At 37.0% G+C, this 25,644-nt stretch overlaps 1 protein-coding gene across 7 annotated transcripts; it reads left to right on the top strand.

Annotated features, from left to right (window-relative positions):
* Positions 1 to 517: 517 nt before the first annotated feature.
* Positions 518 to 25,032, top strand: PNPLA4 (patatin like domain 4, phospholipase and triacylglycerol lipase). Of its 7 annotated transcripts, none has more exons than XM_084529268.1 (10): positions 518 to 727; positions 1,560 to 1,858; positions 2,693 to 2,819; positions 8,010 to 8,161; positions 12,648 to 12,742; positions 12,922 to 13,057; positions 15,100 to 15,165; positions 20,091 to 20,243; positions 20,877 to 20,995; positions 24,185 to 25,032. In XM_084529268.1, the coding sequence occupies exons 2-10, from the start codon at positions 1,700 to 1,702 to the stop codon at positions 24,201 to 24,203; spliced, it is 1,026 nt and encodes a 341-aa protein (XP_084385394.1). In that variant the 5' UTR covers positions 518 to 727; positions 1,560 to 1,699; the 3' UTR covers positions 24,204 to 25,032. The 7 variants fall into 7 exon arrangements, with proteins under 7 accessions (XP_084385394.1, XP_084385390.1, XP_084385389.1 ...); XM_084529264.1 differs by having other exon boundaries at positions 519 to 747; positions 7,977 to 8,161; XM_084529263.1 differs by having other exon boundaries at positions 520 to 727; positions 7,977 to 8,161.
* Positions 25,033 to 25,644: the final 612 nt, after the last annotated feature.

Raw genomic sequence — 25,644 nt, 5'->3', positions numbered from 1 at the left:
GACCGGCACCTCTCAACTCTGCGACGTGCATTTGTTCGCATTTCTTGTGGCCTAGATGACCTATATGCGTAATAAAAACTATTTTTTTTCCTTGTTATTTACGTCTTAAGTATTACGTGCCGGTCAAAACTCTGCTAATTTATCTTCATTACAGGCTAGCACGTGCAATGCCGGGTTATGTTACAGCAGGGTCTCGCCTCTGTATACGCACTTCGCGGGATGATTCCACATCCTGCAGACTTTTATTTCCTACTCCAGAAAAGCCACTTGTACCACCTCAAGCCTATGCCTGCGGGTGCGGCGCTGAGCTCAGAGCAATTAGTGGCACAGAGGCAGAATTAAACAACCCCCCCCTCCCCCAAACTGCGACACAGCCCCCCACATCATGGCGGCTCCCCCAGCCGCGGGCTTCCCTTCCCCCCTACCCCCCTCCCCGAAGCCGCGCCGAGGTCTCGCGAGGTTTGGTGCGGGGCGAGGCGGCGCGGCCAGCGCTGGGCGCCGCGGGCGAGATGCGGCTGGGGCTGCCTGCGGCATCCGCCGCCATCTTGGCTCCGCCGCAGGGCGCCGGGAGGGGCGGGGAGGGAAGAGGGCATGTGCGTGCCTGTGTGTTTAAGGCTGCAGTCGGGAAGGAGGCGGCCCGCTGAAAAATTGGTTTTCTGGCTCGGGTGTAAAAGATTTCGTGGCTTCCCTTAACGTCGCGGTCGCTGATATTGTCGGTTGGCTTGCTGTAGGTGTTACACGTGAAGAGTGCGTCTGGCAGTTTGAGCTCTGTGGGGGGAGGGAGGAATACTCAGATTGCTTTGTAAGCCGCAGTTTACGACCCACCAGATGAAGTGGAAAACCTGAAGCGCACCTGAGTGGGTTTAAATTTGGAGTTGAGACCCTGCTCCCCCCCCCCCCCCCCCCCCCCCCCGAACAGCACTGTTCGTCTTGCGCTGGTGGTCAGGGCAAGAGCCTATTTAAGCAAGTGCATTTCAGTGTTTGCAGTTTGGGTCTTGCTGGGTATAAACCAAACTTACAGCTTGATCTGTGTGTTAACCCCTGTGAGACCCTTGCACCTCAGAAAAGCACAAGGTTTACCTGGTACTGACCAGCAAGCCCGAGTCTCACCAGGCTCCAGCATCACCACTTTGGTTTTGCGGGCAGTTGACTTAAGTGGCTGGAACTGGCCTTGCAAATTTTTCATCAGGGACAGAAGGAACAACCTGGTCATGTTGTTAATTATAAGGGAGACTTTGTTCGTTTGGTCTATGCGTTATTATCAACGGTAGTTCTTCCTGTTCTTGAAATGAACAACTCAGTTTATGGTTGGTGCTCAATAGCACAGTGCCAGATGGGTGCTGGAGAGAGAGAGAAGTAGCTACTGAAAAGTTCTGCCTGAAACTGTTACATTTTCTACAAATCAACTGTTAACACATCTATGTTTTGGGTTGCAATCCCTTGAAAGCTAAATGTGAGGGGGCTGTGAAGGGAGCCTTGTTACAGGGTCAGGGCCTTGGTGTGCAGCTATCTTTCAGCTACTTCATGTTTTGTTTTTGTTTTTTCATGTTTTTAAACAGGTTATGTTTAGAAGAGAGAAAGTTTCTACTGCGTAATTGTCGTGTCCAAGAGGTCATCTTTTGATATTCCCTGTGTAGCTCCATGGTAAAACAGCTTCTGAGAGTGTCATCATCTGGATCTAGAGGTTACTTTTAAGAAAATGTGGACTGTTAGAAGTCTCTGTACTGCTCAAATACAGTTATGTCAGTTTAAAGAAGGCAGACTGTGTAGTTGTATATTTCCACAAACCCAGCAGTTCTGGATTGGATTTCTAAATTACTGCACCATAACAGCACCACATGAGAGACTTAAATGCCAGGTAAGTATTTATTATTTATTTTTGTGGTGTTCTAGTGATATGCAACAATACAGTGATGGTGCATCACTTCTTTTAGAACCTACAGGCCTAAATTTTTATCATAGGTATCTTTTGATGCCTATGAAAAAAATCTTTATGAATTGAAGATGCCTTTTATAAATAAAGATTAAGGGCCAGGCAGCAAGAAGTTGCAGGAGAACCAGTGTTGTAGAATGAACTTTTTTGTATCTTGTAATTCTGAGCTGGGGAGAAACACTGATTTGTTTCAAGTTATGCTCCATACAATACTGAACCATAGATGACAGCCTTACTAGTTAGTGAAAAACCCTTTATTGAAGAATAGGACCAGAATTCTCCAGAAACTATCTTTACTAATACAGTATTGCACAGGGGGAAAAAAACAAGTCTGTGTTTACTGGATTGATAAAATAAAAATAAGAATTTGATTATTAAATATATGGATTTTAACAAACTCTGTGGGAAAGGACACAAAATTAAGGTTAATCTCAGAGACTTGACTGTTCTAAGTTGTAATGCTTCTCTTTATCTAGATGTCTAATTAAGTTTATCTTTAAAATATAAATTGCTGCACATAGTTTATTTATAATAGATTATGGTTTCAACTAGTTAAAAGAGGGCTAAGCAGTTATGAGAAATTCTTCTGAATAGCTTTATGGGCTTTATGACTATTTTGATAGACTTTTAAAATCTATTTGAGCATAATTCTTTTATAAATATATATATATATATACACACACACACACATATATATATATATACACACACACCTGTTATTTCTGTTTTAAATAGTAATATTTTATTATAACATTGTAGGTTTCCGAGATAAATGATAAAACATCAGGAATAGATACAACAGTTGCTGTTAGTGCAGAAGGAACTAAAGCAGATGCAGGAAAGAGTCCCAGTGGAGAATGTGATGGAAAACAACGTGCGTTAGAAGGTATTAAAACTTTTCCCACCATCTTAAGAAGCTAGCTTTTCCTGTCTTTTCTGTATATCTTGTATTAATGATCAAGATGGTCTAAATTATTAATTTGAAAGTTTGACATCATGTGTTTTACTTATTTTTCTAGTTTTAAGGAGAACATATTTTTTTTATGTCTTGCAAAGACTCATGTAATTTTCCTAAGAGTATTAATGTCTGATTGGATCATACACTGATTTTTTAAATTATTGCAATTTTTTCCTTCAACTTCATCAAATCGTAAAATGCTTATTCATTGTGACTGGATATATGCAAAATTCAGTTTTATCTATTCTAGCAGCTGTGGTGACCCTTAATTAGTGTACAGTCTGTTGGATGGGTTATCATGTTGTGTAAGCCTGTTTTTGATGGGAATATCAATTCCTTGAATATTTACTGAAGGCTATGAATAGTGTGTGGTGATAGTGAACTTTTTTCCCTTCTCTAAACATGAAAAACAGTTAAACATTCCTTTGTGAGTGATGATTTCTGGTTTGGGTAAATTTAATAGTTAATATTTATTTTTTATTAATATTTAATAAATTTAATGTCTTTATAGTAACAAACATGGCCTTTATTTTAGCCACGCTGCTCACCTAACTAGTTCTTCCATACCTTTGTTTTCTCATTCCTAGCTAATAAATAATTTTTAAATGTCCTGCTATGTGTCATCCATTATATCTCAAACTACTTCAAGGTAGTTTTTAGCTCCTGTGCTTCAGGGTGCTTGGTCATTCTCATTCTGTGTATATTTAATTTTTATTTGTAAAAGGTTCCAGTCAGTTGCTGTAGGCATTTCCAGCTCTTGTTTAGAAATGGGATGTCAGGGAGGTAGTTACGACTGGTTAAGGCATTGAGATCATATAGTGTTTATATAATTACATTGCTCAGGGAACATCAGTATGAGAAATTGTTGTGCCATTTCTTGGTCCTGACAACTACAAAAAGAGTACCCTGAAAAAGCAATATTGTAATACAAGGTAATTCTGCAGTACAAGCTTGTCCCTTTATACATACACTTTCTTGTCAGATTGCATTAGAAATGGTTGAGATATGACTGAGTATAAAGTATTCCCCATCAAAAACATTTTTAATTGCCAATGAATTTGTTTTGCAGATATGAGAACCTTTTAAATAGAAGTCCTAAGGTTATGTTTATTCCTGAATGTTTTTGTATTATCTATAAAGTAGGGAGATTGAACAGCTCCAGTGTCCTTCTAGTTTCTTGTACTTATCTTCTCTTAAATTTTTATTTTTCTTGTAGGCAACAGAACCATACCTATCCCTTTGTCTCATTGAAATATTTTGAAATTGCCAGTCATGTAAGATGACTGTGTTTTTCAAAAGCAGCGTCAGGCAAACGCATTTGGTATGTCCTGTTTAAGTCAGATCTCTACAGTGTATATACTGTCCAGAGTTCTGCTGAAATGTGTTTGTGCATCTTGTAAGGGGCATTTAATTTTTTTTTCTGAAGACATGCCAGTATGATAATTTTTGAGTTAATAAATAATATCTTTAAGAACTTCTGTTAAACCCTCAAATAATATTTATTCTGAAGTCTTGTGGAACAGGTGTTTTGTACCGTTTCTAAGATAGCAAGGCTTCTGCTGTTTGCTCACTCAGCTGAAAAAAAAAAAAAGACCTATGTCCAGATGTGACTGTGCTTCTCTTTCTGGTGTTCTCTTAGAAACTGGCAGGGAATAATTATACTCTACACTTGATTACATTTCTCTGTATGTCCTCTTGAAAATTGTTATAATCCTACTATTCTTTCTGATCAAAAGAACAGTGATCTACCCGATCATCAAAGCAAAAGATTTTTTTGAACCAAACTGTCTCTGAAATACACCATTCTAACTTGCTAAAGTGCTGCTATGAGAAATTTGCAAGAATCAAAAGAAATGAGACAGTTTATATTCTTATAAAAGTGAGTATATTGGTTTCCTTTTTCTGATTTTACAGGGCACTCACCTAATGCTGTCTCATCTTTTCCTCTTATTCAGGGTATACTTTGCAAGGTGAAACAACGTTGCTTAACTCCATCTGTCAGGCAGATAGCCTGTGATAGAACCATGGTTTTTATTCATCTGTATCATATTTGCAGGTTAACTGCTTTGTTACAGGTTTCTTCTTACAGTTTGGTTTGTTTGTTTGTATGTATGTGTTCTTTTTTTTTTTGTGGCAGGAGTTTTTAAGAGGCCCTCAATTCAGTGTTCAAACCTTTCTGCAAGTAGATGCCTACTGCTGAATAAGATTTTTCTCTTCTGCTATTTCTCCTCTGTAATTCAGATTATTTGTAATATTATTTGTAATGATTTTTTTTCCTTGTTAAAAGGTTGAAGGGTTTTCTCAGTCATGCAGCTAGCTTTTAACAACTGGATCTGCCTCTTGAACCTGAGTGTAATCTGCCAACTAATGTTTGTCCTGAAGTACTTTTAAATTTCATGTATATGAAACAATACATAATGTGGACCTGGGAACTGACCCAAATTAATAAAAACACAGCGCTGTGATAACGCAGCAATGCTGTTGCTAGCTTTGATTTGAAATCTTCTTGGGGAATTTGTAAAGCATTGTTGTAATGTTAGACATACAAACCCAGTGTATCAGGTACTTCTGTTTTGTTCTTTTTCTTTTTGAATTGTTTTTGACTACTTTTGGGGTTGCTTTAGAATAATGCCTTCATTTTATCTTTTTGGACTGGTAATTAACTTATTCTTAACAGAGTATCAGGCTCTGCAGTTGTCTTCAACTGTAGTTCTTTATGTGAAATCTTTTTTTTTATTTCTTGCTTGTTCATATCATGCTGAATTCTTTTGTCAGTCAAGAAACTGATGTAAATACTCATCCAGTAATTTTCTTTTCTGCCCCTTGGGAGGGGAATGAAGAAAGAGAAGTGTATAGGATCTAACTGTTAAAAAATTAACTAGAGTAGTGCTATGTCATTCAAGAACAGTGGTTACTCACAATAACTGATAATTCAATAGAACTAAAGTTCATATAGGAAGATGAAGCTTTGTTAAGAAGTCTCATAAGAGAAGGCAAGGACATTTTGCTTCAGTCAGTAATTTTTCAGCAGTTTTTGCTCAAGTCTTGACTCAAGTCACCTGTTAGATTCATGTAACTTCCCCGAGAAGTAATCCCTGGGATTTATGAACTATTACTTTCCTTGTTAATGTTACGACTATTCAACTACATAAGTGTGGTCCTTATTTAATGTAATATTTCACATTAGTTTTTTTATTGAGCCTGAAATCTTTTTTTGGACAAAAATGGGAGTTAACTTTTTGATACTTGGATTTCTTCCTACCTAATAATGCAATTGTTTTAACTCATGTCACATTTTGTCAGAATGGCTTTTGATGTTAGCATCTTTGCCCCATATTTGTAGAGGGCATGGAAACAGCTGCAGGACTTAATTAAACTTCCAAGACTTTAACTAGCCTAAAAGTAAGCACATCATGGTGTCATATTTCTATTTTAGTTTTCACTCTGAAGATTGCTTTTAGGTTGCTCTTAGGATTGCTTTTTTTTTTTTTTTTTTTTTTTTACTTCTATGCTGTGATTTTTTTTCTTGCAATTTAAAGAGCATTTTTAAAAAGAAGTAATGTGGTCTATCGTTTGCTCCATTGCAAATGCCTTTTTCTCACATTCCCGAAGCAAAAATCACCCTGAACTCTGTTCTATCCGTACTGAATGTGTTAGATGCAAGCTACAGGTGTTCATACTCACTAATGCATATGCAAGTGTTTCCTTTGTAAAGGGGGATAAAATGCAGTTGATAAATTACCTTATGAGAGTGAGGTGTTTTAGCAGAATGACTATTCTTGTAAAACAGCGAGTGGAATGCCCTGATACTCTGCTTTCTTCTTTTTTAAGGAAAATAGTAATCCTTCTGCTTAAACAGAGAGGCCCATTTGCAGTCTGAATTTAAACATAAGTGTAGGTAAAGTTAAGTTTAGCATGTCTCCATATCTGATGGTTTTAGAAAGCTCTGCTTACCCTCATCTTTCCTACTCCTCCCATCACTGAGCTGAAGAGCAACTTAGCCAAAAATCTGTTGCCGTATGTCTCCTTCTCTTCATCAGAACTGACACCATAGTGTGTAGGTGGTTTCCAAAATAAAAATGTCATCAGCTATCTCATTATTATAACTGGAACAATCAGGTACATTCCTGAGTGTACTGATGTATTTAGTCCCATTCATATTGACATGTACCCAAATGTATGAGATTTTATTTTTAAATTTGGTACTAAGATAACCTGTACAACGTCCTGTGAATCTGTGCAAATGTAGCATATCTTGCTCTTACAATTATAACTATTTTCAGAAACAAAAGAGCTAATATAATATATAGCCTTAATTTTTTTTTCTTTTTTAATAAACCACCCCTAACAATCAGAACTTACACTTTCTCTTTTTTCTGTGCTTGATGCTTTGAGTGTGTTCACACATTCATGAGCAAACTTTTGCTTTGTATTTATATTTTACCTCATTGTTTTTTCTGTCTTCTTTTTAGTAGTACCAGTGATATGTTCTGTATTTTTCATTTCTAAATATGAAATGACTTCATGAGGATTTGTCTATTATTATTATTTGTCTATTTGTCTAATACTAGTAGTAGCAAATAAATGGACTCCAAAAATGAAGGACAGAAATCGCTTCTCTGAAGAATTATATTGGGTTCAAGGCGGTACATATAAAAGGATTATGATAAAACTTGAGAAGCCAGCAGTTTTGTAATTAATTTTACTCTGACCTAGGGGGGGAGGTTGTGTTCCCTCTCCAACATAACTTTTAATACTTTTAAGTTGCTACTTCTGTATTTCTTTGACAAATTGTATGAAAATGTGCAGTTACGTTACATATAGATGGATTTTTAATGTCCTGATTGAAAAGGGGATTTGTGCTAAGGATTTTAGAATGGTGGTTCTCAATTTTGGAGTTGATAAACTTGAACAGCTACTTGTTTGAGGTATTTGGTAATCAAAAGTGCTTAGTATCTTAAAATACATGTAAACTGCTTTTTATATAGGTATTATATATTACGTATTCTTTGCCAAAAAATAGGTTTGTGTTATAAGATAAAAGTAACTGGTCCTTTTCCTGACTGCAAAACTTTATTTCCACAGCAAAAATGAAACATATCAATCTGTCATTTGCAGCTTGTGGGTTTCTGGGTATTTACCACTTGGGGGCAGCAGCTGCTCTTTACAGACATGGTAAGAAGTTACTGAAAGTTGTAAAAGATTATGCTGGAGCTTCTGCGGGATCCCTGGCTGCCACTGTCCTATTAGCAGTACCAGACAATATAGAGGTAAATTAATAAACTCATAAGTATAGGACATGATCATTTTCAAAGAATATTTTAAAAATATACTCATCTACCATTAAATTGCTTAAATGTAAATATTTTGTTTCTTGCTTCTCGTAAAGAAACAGGACTCATTTATGTGTTTTCATTAACAAAATCTATGAAGCATGGACAAAAATGTTTATGAAGTAAGAATTTATGACAAAAGTTGGTGCTCAGTTTATAGCAGAAAATTGTGTGGACTATGTATTTTAAGCTACGTAAATATAACATATGTCTGAATGCTGGGTTGTATGCAACCAGATATATTTCAGTTCTAGTATGACAAAATGTATCTGTATTTTATTTAATCATTGTGCATTCTTGGCTAGAGGCAGGCTTTGTTAAGCAAATGTATGGCACCGTCCTTTGTGAGAGGAGATTAAAATGAGAGATGATTGTATTCTTAAAGTCAAAGCATCACACATGGGCTCTCATTTTCATAGGCTCCTTGCAGTTTGTGCTCCATTAGAGAGCTTTAGACAGCACCAGCTTTAGACTCAGGGCTAAATAGCAATAGCAGCACTGTATGCCAAAGGAGGATTAACCCTCGCAAGCTATTGTTCTAGCATGTCACATACATGTTAGGCCTTCTGTTAGGCCTTTGATACAGTCCCACATGTCCTTGCTACTAACTTGGAGAGATTTGTTAGATGGATGGACTGTTAGATGGATAAGGAATTGGATGTGGCTGTTAAGCCAAAGAGCTACAGTCCACAGTTCAGTGTCCATGTGGAAAACAGATACAAGTGGTGTCCTTAAAGGGTCTGTGCTAGGACCAATACCATTTAATGCCTTCATTAGTGACATAGATAGTGAGATTAATTGCACCCTCAGCAAGTTTGCACTTGACATCAAACTGAGTGGTGCAGCTGATACATGAAATGTAACGGACAGCACCTAGAGAGTCCTTGACAGGCTTAATGAAGCCTATGCAAATCTCGTGAAGTTCAGAAAGGCCAGGTGCAACCTGTGTGGGGCAGAGGTGTACAGACCAGGGGATGGATTGATAGTGAGCAGCCCCACAGAGAAGGACCTGGGGATACTAGTGGATGAAAAAGTTGTCATGAGATGGCTTTGTGCATGTGTAGCCCAGAAAGCCGATTGTATTCTGGGCCCACGTTAAAAAAAAAAAAAAAAAAAAAAAAAAAGGCATGTCTGGCAAGTCAAGGGAGATGATTTTCCCCATCTGCACTCATGAGACTCCGTCTGGAGTACTGCATCCACTTCTGGGGTCCCCAGTATATGAGAGAGAAAGACCTGTTACAGTAGGTTCAGTGGAGGGCCACAAAAATAATCAGAGGGCTTAAACATCCCTCCTATGAAGAAAGGCTTAGAGAGCTGTTTTTTTTGTCAGGCTGGAGAAGTTCCGGGGAGACTTTATAGCAACCTTTCAATACATAAAGAAGGAAGGTGGAGAAAACTTTTACCAAGGCCTGTAGTGACAGGACGAGGGGCAGTAGTTTTTAGTCACTCTTTTCTCACCATGGATGTGGTATAATGTAAAGACAGCGAAATGATATTCGATGACTGCTCTGTAACGGGCTTTCTGTGAAAACATTACTTCTTATCCAGTTCTGTTACTTTTGATTGTTTTTCCCATAGCTTAAGGCTGCTTCACCCTCCTGATGTACCTGTAGAAACTTTGCTTTGTAGAGGACTCTGCCTTGCTGAAATGTTAATATTTCTTTAATATTTTTCAATTCTCAGAAACCGCATTATTGGAAGGGGTTGGACTGCTAGATAATTTATTTGTTTTGAGTACCCTTAGGTTTCAGTCTAGTGAAAATCGGGTAACTTTCCATGCCTCTCTGTAAAGACTTGAATGGCTTTTGATTCAGACAGTGGTGTCAGCTAAGACCACGTTTTGCCACTGAACTCTTATTTTATTTCTGCTATGACACAAATTTAGCTTGCAGAGTTAGCTATACTTCTGTTGCTTCCAACAGTAAGTTCCTCCTTGGCCTCTTCACCCTTGCCCCCTCAAGTGCATTCTTTATATGGTTTGATATTAGCCAAGTTCCACTCTGTTGTGAAGATAACATTATATATATGTTCCATTCATATGTTTTTTTTTCCTTTTCTGTAACCTTTGTTTAGTAGTTCAGTTTCAACTTCACATAGTATAATATTTACCTCTAACCCAGTTTTCCTATATGATAAGCACTGATTTCCTATATAATAAGCAGCTAGCCTTTTAATACCCCAAGGAAATATTTCTACTTTATTCTAGGTTCTGGGCATGAAAATTTGTTCCCAGCCTGATACAAGTTACAAAGATATTTCTAAGTAAATATATGAGAAGAATTTTTTGGTTTTTATGTTTGTTGAAATTGTCTGTGTTACATTGAGCCTGATGGGTTTTACCTTGAAAATATAATTTTAACATAAACTTAAAAGTATGTGTAAACTTTTTAGCCCTTTAATTTTCTTACTGACATTATAGTTATTCTATTATATTGTTTGAATGGAAAGTTAAGAAATATTTGAAGGTGGGTCAGAAATATTTCCTAATTCTTATGGCATTTAAGTAAGGGCAGTGTCGTGTGCTGAATAGAAAATACTTCATTTTAATGTTATTTATTTTTATTGAAATTTCTACTAACTTTTCATATCAGTATAATATATTATTACATTTATTATATATTTCTAACTGTCAAAATATCTGATATTCACTACTGTAATTCTGACATCTATTAGGTTTTATTTATTTTCGGAGTGATGGCAGTGTTATACACGTTGTAATTAGGACTTTTCTCCATTTCATGTTCTCAAAGCTCTAATGCAAAGTTTTATGAACTAGGAGACAATGTAACACTGAGGATTTCTTGTTTTGACTATTGCTGTTCTAACATGACAGCTTGTAAATGCATTTCTGATATGTCTTAGATTTTTGTCACTATTGAAAAGGCAAGGGACTTGAGAATTCTAGGGACAGATTTTCAAATGTATGAAGGCTTACAGCATTACAGAGAATTGCCTATTCCTTTCAGAAGTACTTGATCATGTTAGATGTCAAGTTTGCTTAAATCAATACAGGTAGTTACCATTTCTAAACATGTCCTCAGTCACTATTTAAAATTTAGATGCACCGTTTAAAGTTTCTGGCACTAAAAATTGTAAATAATTCATAGCTGCAAGAAGTTGTCCCTTTTGACAGCAAGAATTGAGAGTATGATCATTTCTTAGCATTTGTAATATGGAAAGAAGTTCTGTCATTCATTTGGAGTTGTCCAGTTCCCTATTACTCTTACTTCCCTGTCACTTTAGTCACTTTATTAAGACATTTTAGATCTAAAGATAGTATTTCTGAAATGCTTCTATAATCTGTAGAGGTTTGTGGGTTTCTTCTGTCCTTGGTGGGTGAAGTTCTACCTAGAGTAAAAGTTCAAATTTAACCTATGTGTAATGAATTAGCATGAGTCTTTACAGGGATCATTGCTTTCAGAGGTATAGAAGTCTTAATCCTGACTAGCATTTTTGATACATTTGTCAGAAGGCCATACAGAAAAAGCAGATGCAAGAACCACATCTCTACCTTTCACTTAGGAAAGTGCTCTATCACATTTGTGCTGAAAGTCCAAATGATGTGAGGGAGTTAAAGTGCCACAGCCAGCTCGCTCCTCATCCTGTGCTGGCCCTCACCCCAACTCTTTTCCTGTTGCTTCTTCTATATACTCCTTCCTCATTCACCTATCATCTTTTTGAATTTCACCAGTCATGTCAATCATTTATTTTGTTGCTATCAATATATTTGTTCTTCATGCAAGAAGCTAATAAGCCAAGAACCCCAAACTATTTTTAGACAGTGTTTACAGTCTTGTAAACATATATGCACAGTATGTTTATTGAGTACCAGTTTCAAAAAGTTGGGTAAGATTGTATTTCAGGTTTTTCCTAAGTTCAGGGCTTAAGAGTCTTTTTTTTTTGCTAAAAAAAAATAAAATAAAATAAAAATAAACATTTTGTATTCTTTTACTTCTTTTAAAGTTTGTATAGATCACATTTCAAGCTATTTTTTCACAGTCATTAACACTACGCATTTCAGCTCATGTAGAAAAATGTTCTCTGTCCCGTGGAACCTGTTTTTCTTCAGTTGGTCTTTTGATCTTTTGTCTTCCATCAGCTGTAGTAAATGTAGTATTTCACTCGTAGGGAGGTATTTGGTTTTTTTTTGTGTGTGTGTGTCATGTTTGTTGCTTGTTTTCTTTTTATTTATGTTTACTGCTTCATTAAGAATTCTTATATATGCGTTCTTAGAAATTAATTCTTATGACAAGATCAACAATTTGTTATAGCTATCTTATTACAAACTGAGCACATACAGGAAAATATCTCAATATGGTGTTATATTGATTAAAGTCTTAGCTGTTAGTATTTTATAGATACCACAGTTAAATTTACTTTCTATAATGAAAACGTCCTTAATGGTGAATATTTTAATTTTCAGAAATGTGAACAGTTTACCTATGGATTTGCAGAGGAAATTAGAAAATTGGACTTCGGCGCAGTAACGCCTGGTTATGATTTTATGAAAAGACTTAGGTACTTAGTCTTAATGTATCTATTAAATCTATTTTTGTGAAGCTCTTGAAATAAAAATGGACGGTAAGCGTATTTTTTTCATGCTGTTGGATCTCAGCTTTCTTTCTTTATCCCATAATACATTTGCAAGATCTTTAAATAATGATGGTGAATAATGTTTACCACTTTCTTTGTTCTAGGGAAGGCATAGAGTCTATCCTTCCTTCTAATGCTCATGAGATCGTCGAAAAACGTCTCTATGTATCAGTCACTAACGTGAGAAATGGGAAAAATTACTTGTTTTCAAGTTTTGCCTCCAGAGAGGACCTCATTAAGGTAATGAAGTTGCATGTAGTTGCTTTAAATAAAAATGCATGAGATTCTTCAATGCACAGGAGTATGGTATTAGATGTACAATAAATAACTGTTTTATTCAAGTGCTTACTTAGGCTACAGTGGTGTGACAACAAGCAGAATTTGATCCCAAAGTTTCAGAGATTTTGCTAAAATTTATTTATAATGTGTTTCCTTTCTTTGTTTTAGAAGTACTACGTTGTGCTAGTACCACTTGCACTACTTTAAAGCCTACTTTAAAACAAACAAACAAAAAAAAAGCAGGGTAACTAATGATTAATTACTTAGATTAGAATAGAATAGAGAATCTTCAAGTTTTCTAACAATTCTGTTCATCATTTTGCATCTCTTATTTCACTCATATCACTTACTATGCTCAATCACAAAAGAAAGTGAACAAAAAGAATTCCTGTGTTATAAAAAAAAAAAAAAAAAAACTAAAAATAGCAGCAGTTTGTGGAGAATAGTCATATTAACTTAAGCACCTTATAAACTCTATTGTAACTGTTGATGGAAAGCATATCTTTGCCCATCTAATGCCCATCTCTCTACTTTTGAATACCACTTGAAAAATCTGGATCATTATTGTAAACATAAGCTGATATAAAATAGTAGGAGGAATTCAGGTGCTTTTAAAGAAAATGTTCTAATAATTGGTTGCATTTCAGTAGAAGACACTAAGATATTGCAGAGTAAAGGAGAAAATAGAATAAACAGGAAGCTTTGAAGAGGAATTCCTTCTTTCCCTGTCCTTCTGGATGCTTAGAGAAGTGGGTTTGAGGTACACCTTTTCTGATGGTTTTGTCATGGGAAGGTTATCTGGTAGAAAAATACCTAATGTTTCACTTTTGAAAAATAGAAGACAAAACCTTTCTGTGTAAGTTCAGACAAATGTCTGGTGCTTTAGATCACTGAGAAGAGAAACAAGCAAGAAAAAGAGCTGTCAAAGTGAGAGTTAAAGCCTTCATATAGAGCCTTAATCCATATTTGTGGAGGAGAGGTTTTTAATACTGAAAGGTTGGGCATTTTTTCTGTAATCTCCATGGGTTGTGTTTTTGTTGTTGTTTGCACCTGATGGACTTTCACATTGTATATACCGCTGTCTATAATGTTCTTCTGTTCCTAAGATCTGCTTCTCATACCCACACACAAGCATGTGGCATGCATATGGACCACATTTAGCTATATGAAAATTTCTGACACACAAACCTCAGCATCTTTGAGGTGTAGTATAGTAATTTTGTAGATTATAGATGGATGGTTGGGTACATGTACATATAAGTAGGTGCATGCCACACACACACATATTCATAGATCCTAAGTGGATCTATGATGGTGGTCAGAAAGTTATATGTGTATGCACATCTATACTTAAAAGAAAAGGTGTCCTGGTCTTAAATAAATAAATAAATAGAGAACTGCAGTAGACAACAATGTGGGCTTGAAGTAAGAATTTGTTAATACTGAAACATTAAATGTAAAGTATTAAACTCATGAAGGATGTACATATGTGAATTTTCAGGCTGTTTATAATATTCTGGAAATTTTGAATTACTTCCAAAATCTGATTTATTAGATTATTAAACACTGCATTTACATGCCAGAAGAATGATTGGATTGGCTTCTTTTTTTGTCAATACTCTGTACTGTTTTTTTTTTTGTTGTTGTTTTTTTTAAATATACATATTTCCGCAAAATCAAAGATTTACTTGACGTTGTGTGAGATTAAATTCATAATCTTGTATCATATTAATCAATAAGTCAATCAATTTCTGATAACTTTGCTTTGAAAGTTGTCCTTGTCATCATTAAACCTACTGAATTATTTTAATCACGTTTTAAGAAACCCTAGCAGCAAGACTTTTTAAGATGATAATGATTATATGTAAAACTAATGTATTTACTTGCTGCTGCTGTATTTTTTAATAGAGATAAATAAGTATGAAAATATTTACTGGTTCAGAATTATTTTGTTGCCTTATCTTCACTCTTCTCCTTCATTCCTTCTTCTTTCTTTTCTCTAGGTCCTGCTAGCAAGTAGTTTTATACCAGTGTATGCAGGAATGAAGCCAGTGGAATATAAAGGAGAGGTAATGTTTCATTATGTTTTTATTCTTTTTCCTTTTTTTTTTTTTTTTTTTTCTTCAAGAGTATCCTTCATTTATGGTATAATTGTTTGATTGTAAGGGAAGTTAGGTGGGGATTGCAGTACTGTATTTTGTAGAAGTTATTGTTTCTATGGACACTGGAGGTTAACACTGGAAGATGACAAGAATTTGTTCCTATATTGTTTCAAAAATGAGGAGTGCTGAGACTGAAGTGATGTCTTCAGTGTGGAGCTGTTCCCTAGATATAACGTTTAACACTTACCATGAGAAGCAGCCTCCTTAGTAAAGATACTTTTTATGACAAGCTGTGTTGCCAACTCTAAAAGACTGCAACTGAAAGAATAATCACTCTGCTTTCCTGTATAATGGAAGGAATGATAAGAGAGGTCTTGGCAGCTTGTACACTCCTGAAGCACCTGTGTCTACGTATATGTTATAATTCTGTTGAGAACATGATAATGTGCCTCACCAAGCCCTTTCAAAACTCTTAACTCTGAACAAACATTAAAGAATAATACTTATATTTTCCCTATCGTGCAAGGCTATGAAATTTTGAAAGGCATACACTATTGTAGGAAAACCTTTTTACCTTTTTCCTATAGCTTACTTAGCTCCAAGAACTTTTTTACATAAATATATAAACATTTTAAAATAATTTGATTTAGTCTGTAATCACTAGAAGCAGAAAAAAAAATGTTTTCTTTCTAAAATACACTATACTTTTGCATTTATTTTCCTCATTGTGGTGGTTTTACTCAGGTGGGCAGCTGAGTTCCACCACGGCCGCTCTCTCACTCCCCCTCCTCAAAGAGGAAGTGGGAGAAAATACGACACAAAGATCTTAAGGTTTGAGATAAGGATGATTTAATTAAAGGGAAAAGAGGTGGTGGGGGTGGCGAAAACAAAGGCCATGTGGAAGCACAGAAAGAGAGGGAAAAAAAAGTAAAAAAGTTAGTCTCTACTTCCCATCAAAAAGTGATGTTCAACCACGTACTGGTAAGCAATAACGTGTAATGGTTGTTCAGGTTGACAGAAGCTTCCACCACTCCTTCCCTTTTTCCACCTTTTATTGCCGAGTGTGACACCAGAAGGTATGGAATATCCCTTTGGTTGGTTTAGGTCAGCTGCCCTGGTGATGTCCCCTTCCCATCAGTTGCCCACCCCTGGCCTGCTGGCACTTGCAGGGCTTGGAGGTAATCCTGATGTGGTGCCAGTATTGTGCAGCAATAGACACAACACTGGAGTGATACCAGTGCTGTTCTTGCTACAGCACAGCACTGTATGGGCAGCTGCAGGGAAAGTTAACTCCATCCCAGACAGGCCCAGTACACTCATATGCATCAAAATGGTGTCTTCAGAGTATTTATCATCCCATGGGACCACCATGCAAAAAAATTAAAAAAAAAAAAAATCACTGCTAAACTGTACCCATTTGTCCCTAGAAATTATTTCTATCTAGGGACTTTGAGTTCATTTTGAATGTCAGAAAGCTTTTCAGCTTTAGAATTACTTATACAGCAATGTATGCCTGACTGCTTGAGTTAAATGGAGACTGTTTGCATCTTGCCAGAGTCTCAAGATTTTGTTGATTGGAGTATTTGTATGTTGCTGAGACATGCATGGATGTTTGAGGTTCATTCTGCTACTACTTAAAGAGAAGGAGTGTCTTTGTTAAACCTCTTACGTTGTTGTCAATTAACAAATTGAAAAGTTGGATCAGAGTTTTGTCCAAATTGATTTAAAACCCGTTTTACTGGATGAGCACTGCTATTATGATTTGCCTGGGTTTTGTTGGATTTACTGAAACACCTTCAGCCTTTTCTTAGTGGACAGTTCTCATTCCTGCCTAGCTTTATTTTTCGCATTCAGAAGTTAAATCAATGAATATTTTAGGACAATTAGTTTTCTGTTATTTAAAAGCTGCTTGTCATTCTCAAAGCTTCTTACTACTCTCATTAAGTCAGATTCATCAAATGTAGTTTCTGGGAAATAGGTTGGTTTAATTTATTTTTATTTGTTGTAATGGATTAGTTATGCATATCTGCACTGACTTCTCATACAGTGCATTTGTGTTTTGGGAATCTTATTTATCTGAGAAAACTGTTGCCTGTAAATGGAAGTGACTTCTAGTCCAAAACACTTTGAGCAGTGTGAGAGCAAAAAACCTTAGAATCTTTATTCTACTTAGTGGATGATGATGCTGTGTGGGTAAGGGTCCTAGAGTGTGCAGTGTAGAGCCAGGTATGTGGAATGGAACCTTGTGATCCTGACATGGTAAGCACTGACCTCTGTACGATGGATTGGATATTGACTAGCCCACCTATCATGTTAGCATCATACTCCATGTTTTCTGGAAGTTCTGCTGTAATGGATCAAAATTCTGACTGTCTGCATTTACACTAGTTTCATGGAGCAAATTCCCTAGACCATATAGTCCATGGCAGCGTGGAATCAGGCTTGTGCCCTGACAGTTGCTTATGTCTGCTAACTGTATGTGTGCTTCAGAACAGTTGGTCTGGATCATTGCTGGGCTACCTGTGTCACCTGAATACATATGAACAAGTTGTCTGAGAGTAATTTTTTTAAACATAGTATGTTTTCTGAGGTATGTATTGTGTGATGCGTAAGGGAGTATACTGATGCACTTTTGCTGGAATACTATCAAAAAAAAGTCAAACCTATTATCCTGTATGTACTGCCTGTAGAGATTGAACCCTGGTGAGAATTGTTCCCAGCATTGCACTTCAGTGTTTTTTTGTCTGTTTGTTTTTTTCAGGAAGTGTTTGGCTTATGCTAGAATAAGATGGCATATCTGCACAAAGCATGCTAGGAGACTAGACTTCTGGGGTGAAATGGGTAAATTGCATGGTAGTGTAGCCATTGCAACAATCTGTTCATAGTGTGTTTTGGTTTGGTTTGATAGGCCTAAAAATAACAGGAAGGAAAAGGGTGTGTAATACAAAGAGAGCATCTGAGAACTTAAGTCTGTTAATGATCTTAACCACAGTGGGCTAGGTTTTTACCTGGATTGGGTATTTAAGATGCCCGTGGACTACATTTCCAATAACCATAGAGAGGTCCTCTGCTATGCATACTGTCTTTTGTTGAAACAAGCGTTTCCTCGAAGCAGTGGGAGTAATTTCTTGTACGATTCTACATGGACCAAGCTTACTCCAAGTGTCGTAACCTTTATTTGAGTTGGGTTGGTGTCTTCTGAACCTCTGGCAATGTTAATCTTTGAGCTAAATAAACATCTTCAGATGACTGAGTTGACTATTTTTCGTGATGAAGCTATAGTGTTGTATAGCTTCATCACTGTAGTTAGTTCTTACAGAATGGTTTTGTAAAACCAATGTACTGGTATAGAGGTAGATTACACTAGTGTTACAGAATTGATTTTACGCAACTTCAATGTAGTGGTACATGTAATTAAGGATTTATTAAATAATTTTATGGTAAAGAACAAAATTATACTGTATGATTTTTAACAGCACTTAGCATTTAAGTATCAGACAATTTAAAACAACAATTTTAGCAGAATTTGCTATAATAGAGACTTAGTTAAAGCTTTGAGAATGGCAAGGTTCACACGAGAGACTACTACAGTGTATTAGGAGTTTCTAAATTCAGCCTCACACTTTTAGAATTCTCTCCTAAGGTGAATTACTCACTGTTCTTACTCATCAGTGTTTGTCCATAGACAAGCTTCATCCTCGAGGAGTCAGCCCTGAGATGCACTTTATCTCAGGTGTCCCAGCTCAGGGGGAGATTGAGCATGCAGCCTGCTGCTCATGGAGCAAGAACTCCAGTAGTTCTTGCTTGAGATCGCTGTCTATAGTATCATGAGATAATTGACTTTTAGTCAGTGATTTTCCAGGATTCAGGTCTTTTTAACTTTGTTTATGATTCAAGTAGGGTCAGTGCAAAATCTGAACACTAACAGAATAGTGTTTCATGTGCCTTACTACAAACCTATTAGCTAAAAGTTACACAACCAACAAAATCAACATGGTATTTATGCAAATGAAAACTTAAGGGTAAAATTTCAGCTGTCCTTGGTTATGCTGGGATGGAATTTGACTGTAGCCTCCATAAAAATCAGTCTTGTACCTCTGGAGTGTCTTCAGAATCAAGAAATCTGGAAGATTTGGAAGGATCTGAAGAAAAGAAAAATTCAGAAATCTGGAAGGATCTGGAAGAAATTCATTGGTTGCTTTTTTTTTTTTCTTCCTTGTTTTCTCCTATACTCAACTCTTATAGCAGACTTGATGTCTACTCCCTCTCATTTGGCATGGATGTCTAGCTCCTTCCTACTTTTTTATTCTTTGCTTTCCAAAGGCTGCTGTCTTTGTGGTGTGGTGCATGATAGTTTTTTTGGATGTAAGGAAACAAGAAACTCTAGGAGACAGTAAGAGAAGTTACATGTGTTTCAGCTCATGCAATCACTTTACCAGCATATATGTACACTGTCCAGCTCCTGCTTCGCAAGACGGGAATATACCTTACCTGGAATGGTTCGTGTGTCATAGTAGTGATCTTTTTCTTACCTGTTGACATCAAATTTGTATTTTTAAACTCTGTGGGGCATTTTGTTAATAGATGAACTAAACAAGCCGTCTTAGCTTGATTAAAACTTTTAAGTGTATGGAGAATTTATAAATAGTTACATGTTGTTAAACACTGTGTTATGTACATTTTCAGTTCCTTGATTTTTATGCTTCTTATCCTCCAAGTTGCTTATTCATGGTATTCTGAGAAGAAAACTCTTTCATTTTCTTGGTTGTAGAAAGAAAGTGGTTCTTTAGAGAAAGTGATTGTAGAGGAGACTGGAACAGAAAGGATGAAGTATTTGATCGTTACCATACTGTACTAAAGCTACCTTGAAAATACTTTTTCTTTTTCAGTAGAAGTGGGTTGATGGTGGCCTTACCAATGGCCTTCCTGTCTTGCCTGCTGGACGAACCGTGACAATTTCTCCTTTCAGCGGTCGATTAGATATCTGTCCACAAGATAAAGGACGTGTGGATCTTTATGTTAAACTTGCAAAACAAGATATAATGGTGAGTTGATGGTTTATTTAATAACTTCAGAAGAATAAAAGGTAGTTGAGTAGTTAAGTTCATGCTTATTTTTGATTGTTTGTTTTCTGTATATATGTTACCTTTATATAACATTTTTGGCATTTTCTGCTTTGACATGGAGTGTAAATATTTCCTTAAACACAAGGGAAAGGAAAACATAAAATAAATTTTGTCAGAAAGGTTGAAAGTGTATATATCTAGTACAAAATAGAGTAAGTATGTCAGAGGTTATTCAATTTAAATAATCTAGGCTTGCTTTACATATCATTTGTCTTCAGTTAGGCAGTGTTTACAGAGCAAAAAAAAAAAAAAAAAACCTTAAGACTTCCCTAAAATACCTCGGGAGAGGGAAACTAGCACATCCATTCAAACATACTGAAATGAGCTGCTCTAACTGAATTTAAAATATGAGTTTTAAGATGTACATTTGAAATGATATATACTTGACACTTCATTGCTCAGTAGAGCTTATGTTAAGATTTTGAACCTTGTAACCACTACACTTTTCCAGAATTTTTGTTTGATATTACAAAAATGTTCGTGTTTAATGACTAAGGCTTAGGCGGATTTTTATGACCTCCTTTTCATTGTTGACATTCCTGTCTCTGCAAGCTTTTTCTCACAGACTTCTATCACAGTCTTGCATCCTTCATCATGATGAAAGAAAATACTGAAGGCAGTAGGCTTATCATTGCTATCAAAAAAAACTTCATTAGAAAGAAAAAAGAATGGTTAGTAATAGTTGCTACACATCTTAAGTTTCACTTTGGCAGTTCTTAATATATTTTACTCAAATTCAGATAACATAATGTTCTTTGGTGTCCTAAACCGTGACAATTTCTGAATCTTTATAGTGTTTCACAGAGATTTCAAGCATCATAGTACTTGGTAAATGATCATAAAGCATGAGAATACTTATTTTACTTATAATATATGCATAGTTTGTTTCTTGGTTGCGGCTTTTGTCTAGTATGTAATGCATCTAGAGGTAGAAAATGAGTTGATGAGTGGATTAATTTTGAGAATTAATTGCAGAGTTGCATTGCTGCTTGGATTCTCCAAGTGCAGACTTGTGTAAAATATTGAGCAACATTTAAAACTATTATTTTTGAAGCACCTTTATGTTTTAGAGCTGTAAAAAGTGAACTAAGAAAAATTTTCTTTCAACAATACCATAATCTATATAAAACAGAGTTGTCTATCTTTGTAACTGGATTGGAATGTGAACAGTGTTCTCTCTTCAAACATCTGCCCTCTGTTAGTGTCAAAATGTGAATATTTTTTTCAAATGATGATTATTTTGGTACTGTGTTGCAATATTTATATGGATAAAGTATATGGCTAAAGTAGATATTAAATTATTCGTATAAATGAAGTATTTAAACCTTTATTAAACCTGTTTGTAATTTTCTTGTAAACAACTTAATAATGTCTTTATTTGAAAACAAAGTTCTAAAATCTTAGTAGTGTATCAGGAAGGTCAACAAAGTGACCCTTTAAGATGTTAAGTAATTTTTACTTTGTTGGAAGTAGAAGCTGCATTTGTATTCATACGTAAAACGTTGACTGGGAATGTTTTTGCCAGGCTGGATGGGGCTTTGAGTAACATGGTCTAGTGGGATTTGTCCATTCCCATGGCAGGGGAGTTGGAACTGGATGGTCTTTAAGGACCCCTTCAACCCAAGCCATTCTGTGATTCTATTACCACAGCAACAAGACCAGTTGCTCTCTGGATACCCAGTACCCTGAGCTGGTAGAAGGGGATGGGGAGCAGAATGTGGCCCTCATAATCCACAAGGAAATGGTTGGCAACCTGCTACAGCACTTAAGATGTACGCAAGTCGATGGGGCCAAATGGGATCTACCCAAGGGTACTGAGTGAACTGGCAGAGGAGCTGGCCAAGCCGCTTTGCATCATTTATCAGCAGTCATGGCTATCATGGGAGGTCCCAGTAGGCTGGCGGCTAGCAAATGTGACGCCCATTTACAAGAAGGGCCAGAGGGTAGACCTGGGAAACTATAGGCCTGTCAGTTTGACCTCAGTGCCAGAGAAGCTCACGGAGCAGATTATCTTGAGTGTCATCACGTGGCACTTGCAGGGCAAGCAGGCCCAGTCAGCAAGGGTTTATGAAAGGCAGGTCCTGCTTGACGAACCTGATCTCCTTCTATGACAAAGTGACGCGCTTGGTGGATGAGGGAAAGGAAGTGGATGTGGTCTACTTTGACTTCAGCAAGGCTTTTGACACTGTTTCCCACAGCATTCTCCTGAATAAATTGGCTGCTCTTGTCTTGGACTGATGTATGCTTCGTTGGGTTAAAAACTGGCTGCGTAGCTGGGCCCGAAGAGTTGTGGTGAATGGAGTCAAATCCAGTCAGAGGCTGGTTACTAGTGGCGTCCCCCAGGGCTCGTACTGGGGCCAGTCCTCTGTAATATCTTCATCGATGATCTGGATGAGGGGATCAAGTGCGCCCTCAGTAAGTTCGCAGATGATACCAAGTTAGGTGCGTGTGTCGATCTGCTTGAGGGTAGGAAGGCTCTGCAGGAGGATCTGGATAGGCTGGACTGATGGGCTGAGGCCACATGTATGAAGTTCAACAAGGCCAAGTGCTGGGTCCTGCACCTGGAGTGGAACAACCCCAAGCAGAGCTACAGGCTGGGAGATGAGTGGTTGGAAAGCTGCCAGGCAGAGAAGGACCTGGGATGGGAGTATTAGAGAAGGACCTGGGAGTGATGGTGGATAGTCAGCTGAATATGAGCCAGCAGTGTGCTCAGGTGGCCAAGAAGGCCAACAGCACCCTGGCTTATATAAGAAGCAGTGTGCCCAGCAGGTCTAGGGAAGTGATCGTCCCCCTGTACTCGGCTCTGGTGAGGCCGCAGCTCGAGTACTGTGTTCAGTTTTGGGCCCCTTGCTATAAGAAGGACATGGAGGTGCTCGAGAGAGTCCAGAGAAGGGCAACGAAGCTGGTGAGGGGTCTGGAGAAGTCTTATGAGGAGCGGCTGAGGGAGCTGGGATTGTTCAGCCTGGAGAAAAGGAGGCTCAGGGGGGACCTTATTGCTCTCAGTAGGTACATTAAAGGAGGCTGTAGCAAGGTGGGGATTGTTCTATTCTCCCACGTGCCTGGTGACAGGACGAGGGGGAATGGGCTAAAGTTGCACCAGGGGAGGTTTAGGTTGAATATTAGGAAGAACTTCTTTACCGAAAGGGTTGTTGGGCATTGGGATGGACTGCCCAGGGAAGTGGTTGAGTCACCATTCCTGGAGGTTTTTAAAAGACGTTTAGATGTAGAGCTTAGTAACATGGTTTAGTGGAGGACTTCTTAGTGTTAGTTCAGAGGTTTGACTAGGTGATCTTGGAGGTCTCTTCTAACCTAGATGATTCTGTGGGTTGTAAAGGACCTTGAAGATCATCATTTTCAACCCCCCTGCTCTGGGCAGGGTTGCCAACCACTAGGGCAGGCTGCAAGAGCCTCATCCAGCCTGGCCTTGAACGCCTCCAGGGATGGGGAATCCACAACCTCTCTGGGTAACCTGTTCCAGTGCCTCACGACCCTCTATTATGCTATATTCTGAAGAATGTGATTGTTCACACTAGGAAGTGGTCAAAATACTTACTTAAGTGAGTTTAGCTTGTGTCACCTACTACTCCCCCAGACAGTTCCTGGAACGCTTCCATACGTAAAACATTTCAGAAACTCTGGGCAGTTTTACAGTAGCTTGTCTTAGAGGCTGTGAATTTGTGCCAGTTTATGTTGGTTTTCAGCAATGTACCTGAACATGTGTGATTTACTAGTATGGACACAGACATGCTGGTGTTTTGTTTTTACATATGCTACATGAAACAGATAACAGATAACAACACAGTCAAGCCTAACATAAGTTGCTTTAATATATTAATTTCTAGCACTTCTCTCTGTTGCAGCTGTCTCTGGCCAACCTAGTAAGACTTAATCAAGCTATGTTCCCACCAAACCAAGAGAAAATGGAATCACTGTACCAAAATGGATTTGATGATGCTGTTCATTTTTTACTAAAAGAAAACTGGTTTGAATAGATAGTACATAAAAAATAAACAAAACCTGATGGCTGTTGAAGCACAGCTATAGGTATCCTTACCTATCCTAGATTGCTGTCACAATTTCTGTTAATCCAAATAAAAATCTCATCTGGAATTGCTTCAGCTTCTGCCAAGAAAGTATCAATTCCATCCTGAAGAACTGTATAAACATGTCAGAATGGGAACTGTACTTGCCTGGTAATTGTTTTGTTTTGAGATAACTCAAATTTAGATCCATTTTGCTGCAGCACTGGACTTTAACTTGGTGAGCTTGTGTTACCATAATTAAAGAAATTTGGAAGTCGTATCTGATGTTATTTGAGAGACTCATCATGGTTGTATCATGAAAAATTACAGTCTGTATTCTTCAGTTAGTATAATTGTTGTGCATGCTCGTCAAGTGTTTACAATGTTGCTAGTTTAATGTATATTCTACAGTGTTCTAAGGATTTGAACTCAGCACTAGCCACAAGAAATAAAACATTTTCACTTTTACTTCTATACGAGTATTTTTTAAATAATAAAAGCTCTTGCTCTTTTCAGTGAATGCAGTCTCTAAATTTAAAAACATTATTTACAATTTTTAACAGAAGTGTGATGTTTGTGATATTTTAATACCTTGTGCATAGGAATACTTATTTTATTATGTTTTCTTCCTTTGCTAAAATATGAAAAATGGGGAACAAAATATGAATAAATATATTTTCTTGAAACTTATGTTGAGCTCATTTATTAATTTCTCAGAATGCTATAACAATCTGATTGTCTACAGAAAATAATCAGTTGGAAATAAGTTCAAGTCAGCCAGCAGGTAATGAACCCACTAATACCTTGTTGTTACTATTCCCCTTGTATTGATTTTTTTAAGTGCAGGTTCAAAATTTTCAGTCTTAATGCCTAAAATCCACAGCTGTTTAAAGTCAGTGTTAGGTTTTTAAATGTGCTTTTTGAGTTCTTAATACTTACAAAAATTTGAGATATTTGTAGAACTCTGAAATGATGGAAAATCTAGGGAGGTAAGAATAATTAAAAGCCTCTTCAGCACATAACCACATATTTCTGTTCATAGATTGTACCTAGGATTCACGTGGTAGGGATTGAATTATTCTATTAATTGTTTTTGTTAGAAAAAGGAGTAATTAAAACAGAATGTTTTGTACCAGCATTTTTAGATGCATTAGGTTCAGTATGCAATTAAAATAGGATAGCTATATGACTTCCAAATCTGTAGGACAGCATTTTTACAGGTAGAACTGAGGTACATTACTTTTGTGCTGTCAAAACACTTGTGGCTGGCTTACTTGCTTACTTGTTTATACAAAGGA

This window comes from Aythya ferina (assembly GCF_964211825.1).
Source record: "Aythya ferina genome assembly, chromosome: 1".
NCBI classification, from domain to species: Eukaryota; Metazoa; Chordata; class Aves; order Anseriformes; family Anatidae; genus Aythya; species Aythya ferina.
The sequence above is the reverse complement of the archived record's forward strand: the minus strand, read 5'-3'. Positions and strand labels throughout refer to the sequence as shown.